This window comes from Oreochromis niloticus, linkage group LG23, assembly GCF_001858045.2.
Source record: "Oreochromis niloticus isolate F11D_XX linkage group LG23, O_niloticus_UMD_NMBU, whole genome shotgun sequence".
Taxonomy (NCBI): domain Eukaryota; kingdom Metazoa; phylum Chordata; class Actinopteri; order Cichliformes; family Cichlidae; genus Oreochromis; species Oreochromis niloticus.
In genome coordinates this window covers 2,816,340-2,832,108 of record NC_031986.2, presented here as the reverse complement: position 1 = coordinate 2,832,108, position 15,769 = coordinate 2,816,340, and the positions used below count along the sequence as shown (strand labels likewise).

Here is a 15,769-nt window from a genome sequence, read left to right as displayed (position 1 = left end):
GTGAAGCAGGAGCTGCAGGTGAAGGGCTGCTCATCATTGGAGGACACAAATTAGAAAGCATGAGTGAGTCACTAATGTCTTTTGTTTCAAATCCTGCAGAAAATATAGTCTTCATTTGAAATATAAAAATAAATCAATAATAAATAATATATGTTCAGGTACTTTATGAGGAAACACAATTACCGTAGTTCTCGGGTCATAAGCCGTTACTTTTTCCCCACACTATGAACACTGCGGCTTATACTGACGTGCAGCTAATGCATATTTTTTTTCATGCAGCCAAAAACATTTTGCCTGGTAACAGTAGACCAATAAAATTGATAAGTAGTATAAATACGGCATATATTTTTAATTTAAGAGACGTTGTAATGTTGTTTGTGCACTGTTCCCTAAAAAACCCATAAACAACGCAATTTGTGTGTTACCGATACGTACGTATACTTAAAGGTAGCCGTGTTACAGGCGCTGTTCGAGGAAAAAAAGCATTAGCAGTATGTATTTTTGTATGTTACCATAACGTTTATGTTACCATGTTTATGTTACCTTACGGATTAAATTAAACGTTAAAATTCCTCACGTGTAATATTTCTGTGTAAATATCTCATATTACAAGTGAAACGCATACGGCTTAAAATCCGGTGCAGCCTGTACAAGTACAAAATTGATTTTCTTTCTACAATTAGAGCATGCGGCTTTTAATCAGGTGTGCTCTGTAGTCTGGGATTTACGGTATTATTTAAATATCCCACATATTCACATAGGATGGTCCTTGAACATTTATCATCTTTAGCCTTTTTTTCCAGCTTAGGGCGCAGGATTGATCTACTATGAGACTTCAGTCTGATTTCATAGGAGATTATGCTTGTTCCCTTGCTCTTAAAGAAAAGTTCCCTCTAAAGCCCCCTAAGAGCTACGTTCCAGAAGCAGTACAGTACACACTTCATTATTCATGTTAGACAGCAGTAATCTTGTCCCTGTTCTGTGTAAGCCCAGCGTTCCTCCAGCATACACTTTCAGGATGTGTACATCCTCATCATTGAAAGAGTGTCCACTGGCCTGTAGGTGTGAATAGACTGCAGAGTCCTGGCCTGGTGACACCGAGTTTGTGGGTGGACGATGAGAGTTAAACAAATTTGGCATAAACATTGACTTGGATTCAAATAATAAGTCAATAGTTTAGTTTAGTTTTCTTGGCCAAATATCCAGAATTTACAGAGTAATTAGAATACCATTTCTGTTAAATAAGATAACATTCTAAGCATAATAATCTGTAAACAGAAGGGGAGATTATGAGTCTACTCCAAATTTGTTCAGATCTTTTCTGCACGTAACACTGGACAGAGTAACCTATTAAGCTGTTGCGGGAGGATGTGATAAATGAAAATTGGCACCATGTTTGGCTTTGTTAACCGGGCCTGGTGATGTGTGCTCCCAGATTGTTTATGTAGGTTTTCAGTCATCCAGGTCATAGCAGTGTAGGGACAACCCCCACGAGGGTTTAAATACCTATGACTCTCAAACCATTGGGTTTTAGAAATGAAGAGGCCTCTTGGATGAGAGGTGAAATGTCTTCACAAAACTTAAAGTCCAGTCACTTTCTTTCCAAGCTCCTTTTACTGTATTCCCAAATTATAAAATCATTCCGAGAAAGACTTTAGAAAAGATACATAGTGAGTAATGTATAGTGAGATACATATTAAGCTTTCCATCTTAAGGAAGGTATTAAATGTTGACAATCTACATCCTCAAGATAAAGCAATGTCTAAATTTTACATTTACAAGATCCTTCAACAAAAGCATAGTGAGTTACTCTTTCTGGGCACTGCAGGTTCATGCAGCACGAGCGTTAAGGAAAATCAGAACCTGGACAACCACGTCTCCAAAGAGGGGACTGCAGCTGAGGCTGTTCAACTCCCCAGTGGGAATGCTAGGCGTGGGAGGAAACGTCCCTTAGAAGAAGGCAATAATGGGCATACCAATTCCAGGTACAAGCCCAGGAAGCGTAAGAAAGTCCCTTGGCCCATACTGCCCAAAAATGCTCTTATGCAGCTGAACGAGATCAAGCCAGGCTTGCAGTATAAGCTCCTCTCTCAGACTGGGCCGGTCCATGCACCAGTCTTTGTGATGACTGTGGAGGTCAATGGGCAGGTTTTTGAAGGTCTGGGTCCTACCAAGAAGAAGGCTAAGCTGAGTGCAGCAGAAAAGGCACTGTGCTCCTTCGTCCAGTTTCCTAATGCATTGGAAGCACATGTTGCCATGGGCCGGACCCTGTCTGCTCACACGGACTTCACCTCAGACTATGCCATTCCAGATATGCTCTTTAATGCATCGGAGACATTCAACCCTACAGATGACACTTTTTACCTTGGTTCCAATACCAGTTTCTTCAGTTCACTGGAAATAGAGTACCCATTGCCATCATCTCCTGTCCCAAACCTGGCACAGTCTCCCTTACCTCCAGCACCCTCCACCTTCATCTCCCTAACAGCTGGCAAGAATCCTGTCATGTTCCTCAATGAGGTGCGGCCAGGCCTCAAGTATGACTTTATGTCAGAGAGCGGGGAGAGCCATGCCAAGAACTTTGTCATGTCGGTGACGGTAGACTCTCAGAATTTCCAGGGTTCTGGGCGCAATAAGAAGCTGGCCAAGACTCGGGCTGCCCAAGCTGCTCTGTCTGCTCTCTTTAAGATACAGCTAGACCAGACACCATCACGACAGCCAATACCCAGAGAGGGACTGCAGCTTCACCAGCCACAGGTGAGCATGGAAAAAATCAGTCTGTCTTGCTGTCTGACTCACTGACAGACTGACGTATGTGTGGCCTCTTCCTGATGACAGCATATTTGTCACACATGTTTCAGATCATTATTGGTGAGGGTGAGATAATTATACAGCATCTTTAATAACTTTAAAAAACAAGAATTGGGTGCACAAGTTTGTATTTATTTTGGATTTTCTTTAATACACAGGGCCAAAATTATACATGTCTGTGCATTGGGAACAGCAGCAAAGACTGTTCAATTCAATTTGATTTCAGTTTCTTCAACAGTTTCTTCGAGGTGCTTAGCTGACCGTAACTACATAGAAGAGTAACTCTGCATTTGATATTAGCTCATGTTTAAATCCTTTATCTAATTTGCTGGCCGGGGTTTCTGATGAACTTCAACGATGTTCTATTTTGAGAGTTGTTGAACTCTGTAAGAGCCCCTTTCTTTAACCAGAAAAAACGGGGAAGTGGAACACAGATGTGATTGTGCAAGAAATCCATTCATGTTTTAATGACGGGGATTTAAAGTAATTACCTGAACCATGTAAGTGTAACAAATATAGGAAAAAGAAATCAGGAGTGAGGATTTCTTTTGGACTACAGCCTGAGTTGAATGAGGCAGTGGGCTGTATTGATCATGGACAGATCCTCATTGCCTAATGACACAAATATCATTGCTCATGACCACCCTGTCAAAAGATGATAGCTTTAGGAGAGACAACTTTCATGATGCTGAAAAGCTATTTAAACATGCCTCTAATCCCTATATGACAACAAAGCTGCTATGTTAACCCTCTGTGTCCTATTCAAACACTGCGATTTGTTATACCAGCCTTTCCAAGTCATTTGTTGAATTAAAGGATTTGGGTGTTTTTTGAAGCTACTCACATCCCTGCTTGGCATTCACACTTATGCAGCATTCCTTAATGAGATAAGGAATGATATACTGAAATATGGATTTAAGCTGCTTTTAGTAACTTCTTATCCTACTTCACTAACATTTTCTTTTGCTAATGTTTGTTAAATACAATTGAATAACAGTTGCTTCTCTAAAATTGTTGGTTGGATATTTGTTATATCTTATTTCACATAATTTCACTGTTGCACTTATGTGTCACTCCTTAGGTCCTTGCAGATGCAGTCTCTCATCTAATTATTGATAAGTTCAGCAAACTGACGGATAACTTCAGGGCTCCACATGCTCAACGGAAAGTCTTGGCAGGTGTTGTCATGACAGCAGGTATTCTTGTAGCCCAGCTCATCTCCTAATTAGAAGCTTGCTAGTTTGATCCTAGTGCCACTGAATGGAGAGTTCTGTCAGCAGGGGTTCAGATAGTTTCCAGAAAAGCGTACACAGCAATTTAAATGTGTACATAACGCTCACGCCAACAACCCACAACCAACTCTGCAGTAGATCTACAGTGAGGTACATGTACTTGTTCAACTCAGTTAAATTCACTTTTATTTATATAGAACCAAATCACAACAACAGTCGCCTCAAGGCGCTTTATATTGTAAGCTAGACCCTACAATAATACATACAGAGAAAAACCCAACAATCATATGACCCCCTATGAGCAAGCACTTTGGCGACAGTGGGAAGGAAAAACTCCCTTTTAACAGGAAGGAACCTCCGACAGAACCAGGCTCAGGGAGGGGCGGGGCCATCTGCTGCGACCGGTTGGGGTGAGAGAAGGAAGACAGGATAAAGACATGCTGTGGAAGAGAGACAGAGATTAATAACAGATATGATTCGATGCAGAGAGGTCTATTAACACATAGTGAGTGAGAAAGGTGACTGGAAAGGAAAAACTCAATGCATCATGGGAATCCCCGGCAGCCTACGTCTATTGCAGCATAACTAAGGGAGGATTCAGGGTCACCTGGTCCAGCCCTAACTATATGCTTTAGCAAAAAGGAAAGTTTGAAGCCTAATCTTGAAAGTAGAGATAGTGTCTGTCTCCTGAATCCAAACTGGAAGCTGGTTCCACAGAAGAAGGGCCTGAAAACTGAAGGCTCTGCCTCCCATTCTACTTTTAAATACTCTAGGAACAACAAGTAAGCCTGCATTGCGAGAGCGAAGTGCTCTAATAGGGTGATATGGTACTACAAGGTCATTAAGATAAGATGGGGCCTGATTATTTAAGACCTTGTATGTGAGGAGCAGGATTTTGAATTCTGGATTTAACAGGAAGCCAATGAAGGGAAGCCAAAACAGGAGAAATCTGCTCTCTCTTTCTAGTCCCTGTCAGGACTCTTGCTGCAGCATTTTGGATTAACTGAAGGCTTTTCAGGGAGTTTTTAGGACATCCTGATAATAATGAATTACAGTAGTCCAGCCTGGAAGTAATAAATGCATGAACTAGTTTTTCAGCATCACTCTGAGACAGGATATTTCTAACTTTAGAGATGTTGTGCAAATGGAAGAAAGCAGTCTTACATATTTGTTTAATATGTGCATTGAAGGACATGTCCTGGTCAAAAATGACTCCAAGTTTCCTCACAGTGTTACTGGAGGCCGAGGTAATGCCATCCAGAGTAAGAATCTGCTTAGATACCATATTTCTAAGATTTTCAGGGCCGAGTACAATAACCTCAGTTTGATCTGAATTAAGAAGCAGAAAGTTAGCGGCCATCCAGGTCTTTATGTCTTTAAGACATTCCTGCAGTTTAACTAATTGGTGTGTGTTACCTGGCTTCATGGACAGATAGAGCTGTGTGTCATCTGCATAGCAGTGAAAATGTATGCTATGTCTTCTAATGATGCTGCCTAGGGGAAGCATGTATAATGTAAATAGAATTGGTCCTAGCACTGAACCCTGTGGAACTCCATAATTGACCTTAGTGTGTGAAGAGGACTCTCCATTTACATGTACAAATTGGAGTCTATTAGATAGATATGATACAAACCACTGCAGTGCAGTACCTGTAATACCTACAGCATGTTCTAATCGCTCTAATAGGATATTATGGTCGACAGTATCGAATGCAGCACTGAGGTCTAGCAGGACAAGCACAGAGATGAGTCCACTGTCAGAGGCCATAAGAAGATCATTTGTAACCTTCACTAAAGCTGTTTCTGTGCTGTGATGAGCTCTGAAACCTGACTGAAACTCTTCAAATAAGCCATTCCTCTGCAGATGATCTGTTAGCTGTTTGACAACTACTCTTTCAAGGATGTTTGATATGAAAGGAAGGTTGGAGATTGGCCTATAATTAGCTAAGACAGCTGGGTCTAGAGATGCTTTTTAAGTAAAGGTTTTGTCATCGTTTGCAGGAGGCAGACCGAATGGAGAATGAGTGGAGGACTCAGGTGCGGACACTGACGAGGAGACGGAATTACTTTAACAAAAAACCAGCCTTTATTTGGGACTGATAAGAGAGCATACAAAAATTAAGGAAACTGGTTGAGACCAGACTAAGAAAATTATGAATAAACTATTACAAGACTAGCGAGACTGTGAAAGCTATGAACACTGAAAATACTATAAAACATGAAGGGACACTATGAAGTCTAAACCTAGACATGGGGAAGGGAACACAGACAACACCACACTGAACACGGGAAGACTGAGACCTTAAATACACACACGAGGTGATCAGTGGAAGTGGAGACACATGAGGAAAACAGCTGACTGGAATGAACATAATGACGCCACAGTGGAAGCGAAAGCTAAGTACACAGAACATGGAAACATTACGAAACGCAGACATGACAGAAATTTAACCAGCACCACAGAGACATAAAGCATGACGGGTAGACATGAAGCAGGGAGACTTAGAACAGGGGAGAAGATGCAAAAGGATCTGCAAAGCAAAGGACTAACACAGCAATCTAGGCATCGTAGCACTTAATAAGGTAAACTAAACTCAAACCAGAACACGAATAGAAAACAAAATACAATAAAACTCAAACACTGGGTCACCATGACCCAGTACCGTGACAGGTTTAACTACAGCCAGCTTGAAGGCCTGTGGTACATAGCCGATTATTAGAGATAGGTTGATCATATTTAAGATTGAAGCATTAATTAATGGCAGGAGTTCTTTGAGCAGTTTTGTAGGAATGGGGTCTAAAAGACACGTTGATGGTTTGGAGGAAGTAATTATTGAAGTTAACTCAGAAAGATCAATTGGAGAAAAAGAGTCTAACTTAACATCAATGGTACTAAAAGTAGCTGTAGATAATGTTACATCTGTGGGATGATTATTGGTAATTTTTTCTCTAATGATAAAAATTTTATTTGTGAAGAAGTTCATGAAGTCATTACTAGTTAACGTTAAAGGGATGGTTGGCTCAGTAGAGCTCTGACTGTTTGTCAGCCTGGCTACAGTGCTGAAGAGAAACCTGGGGTTGTTCTTATTTTCTTCAATCAGTGACGAATAGTAAGATGTTCTGGCTTTGCGGAGGGCTTTCTTATAAAGCAGCAAACTATTTCTCCAGGCTAAATGATGATCCTCTAAATTTGTGACACGCCATTTCCTCTCCAGCTTACGAGTTATCTGCTTTAGGCTACGTGTTTGAGAATTATACCACGGAGTCAGGTACTTCGGATTTGAGACCTTAGTTTTCACAGGAGCTACAGTATCCAGAGTCGTACGTAGTGAGGAGGTAAAATTATTAACAAGATAATCGACCTCTGTTGGAGTAGCGTTCAGGTAGCTGCTCTGCTCTGTGTTGGTACAGGGCATTGAAGATGATAACAGTGGGTGGATTATATTCTCAAACTTAGTTACAGCACTTTCAGAAAGACATCTACTGTGATAAAGTCTACTCTCCACTGCTGTGTAATCAATTATTGTAAATGTAAATGTTATCAGGAAATGATCAGACAGCAGAGGGTTTTCAGGAAACACTGTTAAATGTTCAGTTTCTATGTCGTATGTTAAAACAAGATCTAGAGTGTGATTAAAGTGGTGGGTGGGTTCTTTTACATTTTGAGAGAAGCCAATTGAGTCTAATAACAGATGAGAGCTGCTCCATCCAAAGTGGGATGGATGCCGTCTTTCTTTATAATCTGTTTATTTATAAGGCAAATATTGAAGTATTAGTTTTAACCTCCTAGGACCTGCCGTCCACATATGTGGACATCACATTTTGGGTTATTTAGACCAAAATACTCAATTTTGCCCTACAAGGGCCTGATATCCACTTACGAGGACATTATACTGCTACTGTTCTATTGAAATTTTAAACGAATATCCTCATATGTGGCTCTCATTTTTCTTAAAAACAAAAATAAAGTAAAAAAAAAAATCTGGTAATTCTTCGTTTTTACATTCATCGGGCCCCAATATGCCCAAATATCAAAGAGAAATTAAAAATGCATCCCGTGGAAGAGTTTGGGTCTTAGGCCTTACCTGCCTCCTACACACATTTTAAACTTGTTTTTTTCATCAAAACCAGTTAAACCCTGTATTACTTATGGAACAAAATAAATATTTAAAAGTGTATTATCTTAAAAATACCAAATTTTCCTTCACTGTAAATTTGGTGATGTTATGATAACTTATGTGAGTGAGGGGTGATTTTTCAATGTTGACAGTATAAAAATTGAGTGCACAAACACGAGGACTTTTTTTCTTGATAAATATATTTCTTAGACTCATCAACACAAATATATGAGGCAGATTACTGTGCATTATGTGTCAGGCTTGTTTCTTATTAAGTGGTTCATTGTTTTATTTATATGATTTAACTTTTTTCTGTTTATTCACATGTAAACACGTGTTTTGACTTTTACCTAGTACTTACTAGTACTACATGTAAAGCTGGCTTAATTTAGAAAGATCAATCTTACTATAACTACAAAATATGTAAATTAGGCAAATTCAATTAAAGATAAACTTTTACACTTCTTACAAAGACCAGACTATTGGGATACTTAATATTCTGTTTCTTCTGGGCTGCACTGTAACTGTAAATGTGAGCATGTCATATTTTCTATACATGGCAGCAGGGACAAAGAGGGACACAAGTACAATAGGGGGAGGCCTGGAGTTGAGAGGAGGTATGAAAATAAAACATTTACATTAGATAAGGTAACCCTTACTCCTAGCATGTCAACAGCTGGTGGCCTGGCATTGATCTTAATGCATCTAAATCATAGTATCAGCTGAGCCATTAGTTCAGCTGATACCATTTGCTTATTTTTGGCCTGCTTACCTTTGCTATTTCCTCTGCAAGACACTTTGCACCCAACACAGTCCCAGCCCCCTCTATTCATGCTCTGTTCTTTATTCATTATCATGTGTACTGTCATTTATGCCTGCTCTGCTCTCTACCCTGGAAGGTTTGTGGCGTCAAAGTCACAAAAAAGAGTCAGACCTCCAAAACACAAACCGCTCCAAACTGAAGCAAAAGATCTGATAGTAAATAAACTGATAATGCTCTTGTGCTTTTATACTCTGAGCGCTCAAAGAACCTTCCAGCCATCACACACACACTCATTCCAATAGATGCATCAGGGCAGTTTAGGGTTCAGCATATACTTTGAAATAAGGTAAGGGGCCGTGGATCAAACTGCTCACCTTCTGACTAATGGACTGCTTTATAAGCAGTTGAAGGCTGTGGCAAACAATAAATTGGTGTTCAATGTCACTATAACAAAACAAAATATGATACAAGTAAGAACTTGACCAAAAGCAGATTTATATTAATGAGGTGCAACTCCCCACTCCGACCCAACAAAAGTCCAGAAGCACAGAATAAGAAGCTAAAGAGCAGTTTCAGAGTCAGAATACTTTAATAATCACTTAGGAAATATCATTTGCTCTTTAGTTTAGTTTGGAGGTGAAAAATGCCAAAATGCCAAACAAAACTTTCTACAGATCCCTACCAAAAAATACAAATATGTGACATTCTTTAATCTAAACTCAAACAGTCAAATATAAAAGCAATTGGCTGGATCTTTGTGGGATGCGGAGGAGAAGGGCAAAGTGGCCATCGGTTGGAGGTCAAGAGACTGCTGTTAATCAAATCAACCAATTTGAACTCAGGAACATCTTTAAACCAGCTGGGGCAGGGATAGCTCAGTAGGTAGAGTGGTCGCCCCATGATCGGAAGGGGGTCGGGGGTTTGAATCCACTGAGCGGTTACCCTGAGGTACCATCTCTACACACTGCTCCCCAGGTGCTGGATTGGTAGCTGCCCACTAAGTGAACGGGTTAAATGCAGAGGACTAGAAATTTCCCACATGTGGGACATGACCATGCTTTATAACAAGGTGCAACAAAAATAGACTGGTATAATGTTTGATGGTCTATATCTACTTTACAGTTTATGTACATGGGCTATACAAATTGATAATCTTGTGAGTAAAATGGATAGAGCTCTGTCAGTGGTGGGAAAAGTTCCAAAATAAATGACACCAAATATTTTGAATGCATTAGTTCAGTCACAGCTTGATTATTGTAGTAAGGTGTTTCTACTAAAGTAATTAAAAGTTCCAAGTAGCTCTAAATCATGCTGCTCATTGTGCATTGCAGTGCTCTTCAAGAACCTATGCAAATCTAATTTATCATAACTTGGGCTAGCTAATTGTTAGAGGTCATTTCATGATCAGAAATATACTAGTGAAGAGATTATGGACGATGTTACATCAAAATTGAGTAAAGGTTATAGATAGAAAACACTAATCTACCAAGTTGATAAGTTTCAGTTCAGTGCACTTTTATTTATATAGCACCACTTCACAAAAATAGTTGCTTCAAGGTCCTTTATACTTTAAAGTAAAGACCCTACAACATGAGAAAGAAACTCCAAAAGATGGCTCATGTGAGCAAGCATGAGTGGGAAGGAAAATCTATCTTTTAAGAGGAAGAAACATGTGGTAGAACCATGTTCATGGAGGGACAGTCATCCATCATGTTTGAGGTGAGAGTAAAGAGAATAGAGCAGAGAGAGAGACCGGAAATATGGTAAACTAAAGGATTGTTAATGATTAAATACATTAGTGATATATAAACACAGACCGAAAAAAGGTGAGTGAAGAATTGTTTAGTCCATCATTGGAAGTCCAGTTCAGTGTCACCTGATCTAGCCTAAACTATAAGGTTTGGCAAAAAAGAAAGCATGAAGGTGGGCCTCATCAGTTCATATTTTACATGAGTACAGACAGGTTTAAACTTTTGTTTAAACGATATTTAGAAAAAGAGCAACAACAGTGATGAAATTGTTTTGAATTTTGTAGGTATGTACACTAACGATCAAAAGTTTTAGAACACCCCAATTTTTCTAGTTATTTATTGAAGTTCAAGTCAATCAAGTCCAAATGGTACAAAGGTAAGTGTTGAACTGCCAGAGGTTAAAAAAAGTTAAGGTTAGCCAAAACTGAAAAATAATGTACATTTCAGAATTATACAAAAAGGCCTTTTTCAGAGACAACATGGGTTAACAGTTTAAATCTGTTTTGCAGCAATGGAGGTTGATCAAGCCTTGAAAGCTGGTGCTACTATTTCCTACAGGTGTTCCAACTTTTCTGGATTATTTCCAACCCCCTCTGTCTGCATAAAAGCAGTGCTGGAACACACTGTGGTACCATACCCTAGTTGAACAGTATTGTACTGCAGAAAGTCGTGTGTTGCTACAAACATGGGTCCCATAGGTCTGTCCTAAAGAGAAACTGCCAAGAAAATCAAGGTGTCAGTGAGTACAGTTTCCTTCAGCATCCAAAGGCTCAGAAACAAACTGTGACAGGAAGAGGTCTGCAGACCCAAAGACACGACTGAATCAGAGGACAAGTTTCTGAGAGTTAACAGCTTGTGTGATCGGCGGCTCACAGGACAACAGCTTCAAGCAGCTTAATAGTGGTCGTAGTAAGCAAGTCTCAGTTTCAGCTGTGAAGAGAAGACTTCAAGCTGCAGGTTTGACAGGATGAGTTGCAGCAAGAAAGCTGTATCTGGAAGTCCCACAGGATCTTAGCTAGTTCATTCTCCACCTCCCTTGGGGGCATTTCAGGATTGTTAGGGGCATCTTTATACAGCCTGCACCTGGGGTCTTGCCTGGTGTGATAGACCCCAGCTTCTATGGATCTTGTGTTCAGAGCTTGTTCCTGTGCTGCCATGATTAGTGCCTCTGTCCTGTCTTTCAGTCCAGCTTTGTCCAGCTACTGGTAGTATTTCTGAATGTCAGCCACCTCCTCTATCTGCCCATGGTACATACCATGCAGGGGCCTGTCCTTCCATGATGGTTCCTCCTCTTCCTCGGGTGGCCATCTTCCTGAGTAGGGATGGGTATCGTTTAGGTTTTATCCGATACCAGTGCCAAACCAGTACTTTTGAAACGGTGCCGGTGCTTAAACGGTGCTTGAACTGGTGCTTAAAGAATGGAGAACACAAAGTTTGTCCAAAAACCTCTTATGTTTTTATTTTCAGCAGTCTCTTTTTTTCTGCAAACTGATAACCAAGTTAGCCTTTTCTGCTGATACAACATACCTCCTTTGGTTGGAACCGGTGCTTAAACAATGGAAAACACAAACTTTGTCCTAAAACCTCTCATGTTTAGCTGGTTTTTTTTGTAAAAAGATAACAATGTTAGCCTTTTCTGCATCTATAGGGCATATATGGTATCACTCTATCAAACAAGAAGACAGCTGCATGTAACTACGACGGTGTTTGCTAGTTCACCTTACGTGCATTAATTTGATAACGTGGTTAGCCTACTCAACGTTAATTACACACGAACAACATGAAGCTACTCACGCAGAGGAGAACGGCTGCTGCTGACATCATCATCCTCATCATTTCTGCTACGCTGACAGGGCTAGGGGCCAGGACTCTACTCTTCGGGTTCTTGGGGGATGTTGCTAACTCCGGGTCCGATAACAGGCACCACACCCGCAGTAGATGTGCACGGTGTGAGGTCTCGCAGCAAGCTATCAAACACGGCGCATTTCTCGGCTTTTAAAAAAACACGCTATGCGTCGCCAGGTGTTTCATCAGATTCGAGGTGTTACCTCCTTTGCACAGTATCACAGTATCAGCTTAAAGCACTTGTTGCAGGCTGCTGAGTTTGCATCTTTTGCTGTGAAGTACAGCCAGACTTTTGATCGCTTCGCCTTGGGCATTTTTAATCTGTAGCTCTGCTCTAAAAGAACGTACGTACCTGGCCCCGCCTACTATCCTTGGAAAGGTAAAATGATTGGCTAGAATCCAAAGTGTATGACATCTCAAGAAAAAAAAAAGCACCGAAATAAAGCACCGAAATGCGCGCTGCTTTTCCGTCTGGTTACTACCGTTTATGTCAGAACCAGTGCCATAATGGCACCGAATACCGGTACCCATCCCTATTCCTGAGGTGCTCATGGATGTTTGATGTCTCATCCTGGATAGTGGTACTGACACTCACTAATCCTCAGCCTCTTTCATTTTGCTTAACATATAGTCTCAAGGTGCTGGATTTAGAGTGAAATCTGCATTCATGATAAGGACGTCTTTATTTCAGTGGCTTCTTTCTCCTCCTTTAGCCAGCTTATTATCCCAGTGGGATATTTGATTATTGGCAGGGTAGGTGTTGATTTCCTGGATCTTGTTCTTTCCATTCAGCTGACTCCTCAGGACTTGCCTTACTCTCTGCAGGTATTTGGTGGTTTTGGCTTTTCTAGCAGCCTCTTCATAGTTCTGAAGTTGGCCTCTAGTGTTGTCCACCAAATCCCCATCAGCCTTCCTGATGAAGGCTCTAAGGGTCCTGTTAATCTTGTATTGTCCTAGGCATTCCAGGATCCGTATGTGGGGGCATTGAGTCATAGGCTTTATTGTAGTCAGTCCAGGTGCACACATTGATAAGTCTGATCTTGCTGTCTAGCAAGAGCTCGTGTTTCTCCTGTCTGGCATGCCTGCCTATTCCTTTCTGTGCCCCACTCATGTATGCATGTATAGAAGGGGCTGTCCGGCTTTTTGGTAGCCATTCTGGGTGTCTCTCATCTATGAGCAGCTGGTTCATTTGTGCTGCCAGACGCTTGTGGAGTCCGGTCAGCTTCTTCAAGCATTGTTTTTATGGGCTGTCCTTCTCCCATATGCTCTTCCAGTATTGCGCTGTCTCCAGCCTTGGTTGGGCCATTCCAACAGTGCCCTCTTCTCAGCCCTTGCGCATTTATGCCTTCTTGTCCAGTAGCCCACTTCTCATCAGTATGTTCTGGTTCCTCAACACCTGATGTGGACCTTGTTAATCCGGGTGACATCCAAGCTGGTATGGCTTCAGTTATCACTCTCTCGCTCATATCTGAAGTAGAATTGGTTAACATGGAGGGGGTGGGGGTGTAGGTGGGGTGGGGGGCAGGGGCAGGCTTACTGGTCTCTTATAAACAAGCATTTGGTGACAGTAGGAAGGAAAAACAGCTTTTTAACAGGAAGAAACCTCTGGTGGAACAAGGCTCAGGTAGGGGCAGCCATATGCAGTAATTGGCTGGGGTAAGAGGAGGGAGACAGGGCCATGTTTGGACAGGTATACTTATTATGCAGGATGGAAGATAAGATATGTGGAAAGATAAAACAAACTGGGAAATTTTCAGTTGAAGCCACATAAAATAACAGGCACATGGTAGCCTGGCTTTCCTTGAAGAAAAGCTGTTCCAGACACTACTCATTTTAAATTTTCAGGATAATAAAATATGCTGGAAGTTGAAGCGGTCAAATTAATTGGGCTGAAGTGGCAAGATGTTAGGGACCTTATGAACCAGTGCAATGTTTTATCCATCCAGGTGCAGATGTGAAGGAGGCTCAGGTCATCTGTGTATCCACAGGGACAAAGTGCATCGGTCGTGAATACATGAGTAACCGAGGTTTGGCCCTCAATGACTGCCATGCAGAGATTGTAGCTCGTCGGTCTCTCATTAGGTTCCTGTACTCCCAGCTGGAGTACTTCCTCAGGTAAAAGCTTTCCACCCACTTTCAAAGTGCTCCCTACACATACTGTACATACAACTGAGTCTACAAAACCAGTCTTCACCCTTACTTACTGATTCAAAACAACTAAATAAAGTTGGTCTGTTGACTACTTTTACACTGGTGTGAAAAAGTGTTTGGCCCCTTGCCGATTTCCTATTTTTTGTATGTTTGTCACACCTAAATGTTTCAGATCATCAAACAAAAATATAAATATTAGACAAAGATAACACAAGTAAATGTGTTTATTATTAAGGGGGGAAAAAAATCCAAACCTATATGGCCATGTGTGGAAAAAGTGATTGGCCCCTAAACCTAATAACTCTTTGGGCCACCCTTAGCAGCAACAACTGCAGTCAAGCATTTGCAATAACTGGCAGTAACTCTTTTACAGCACTGTGGAGGAATTTTAGCCCACTTTCCATATATGTTGTATTTCAGCCACATTTGAGTGTTTTCGAGTATTAACCACGTGTTTAAGGTCATGCCACAGCATCTGAACCGGTTTCAGGTCAAAACTTTGACTAGACTAAGTTTTGACTTAACTTTGACTAGCACAGTAAAGTCATGTTTTAACGAGAGGGGAACAATAACTTTTTTCACACATGGCCATGTAGGTCTGGATTTTTTTCCCTTAATAATAAACACCAAATGTTTGTTTACTAGTGTTATCTCCTTCTAATGTTTAAATTTGTTTGATGATCTGAAACATTTAAGTGTAATAAAAATGCAAAAAATATTAAATCAGGAAGGAGGCAAACACTTTTTTCACACCACTCTAGTTTTTTAACAAATTATCAATTACTGTCAACCAGCCATTCTGAACATTACAGAAAGCACTGGTAGCCTACCAGACTTTTGTCTGCATTTCTGTTTTAGTAACTGTGAAGAAGAACATCAGAAATCCATTTTTATGCGGTGTGATAACAGTCAGGGCTTCAGAGTAAAGGAAAATGTCCAATTCCACCTGTATATCAGCACCTCCCCCTGTGGAGATGCTCGCATCTTTTCACCTCATGAAGGCAGAGTGGACGGTAAGTGGATAATTATGATCGTTAGAAATAGAGATTCATAGTGATGAAACAATATTGTTTTTTTGTCTGAAAATATGTAGATTAC

At 40.7% G+C, this 15,769-nt stretch overlaps 1 protein-coding gene across 1 annotated transcript in view; it reads left to right on the top strand.

The window, feature by feature from the left end:
• Nucleotides 1-15,769, top strand: part of adarb1a (adenosine deaminase RNA specific B1a) — a 53,800-nt gene that overhangs the window by 26,751 nt on the left and 11,280 nt on the right. Inside the window, exons 2-6 of the mRNA XM_019351152.2 lie at nucleotides 1-63; nucleotides 1,829-2,757; nucleotides 3,893-4,007; nucleotides 14,467-14,635; nucleotides 15,530-15,684. Coding sequence (XP_019206697.2) covers nucleotides 1-63; nucleotides 1,829-2,757; nucleotides 3,893-4,007; nucleotides 14,467-14,635; nucleotides 15,530-15,684 — 1,431 coding nt within the window. The remainder of the gene's footprint in view (nucleotides 64-1,828; nucleotides 2,758-3,892; nucleotides 4,008-14,466; nucleotides 14,636-15,529; nucleotides 15,685-15,769) is intronic.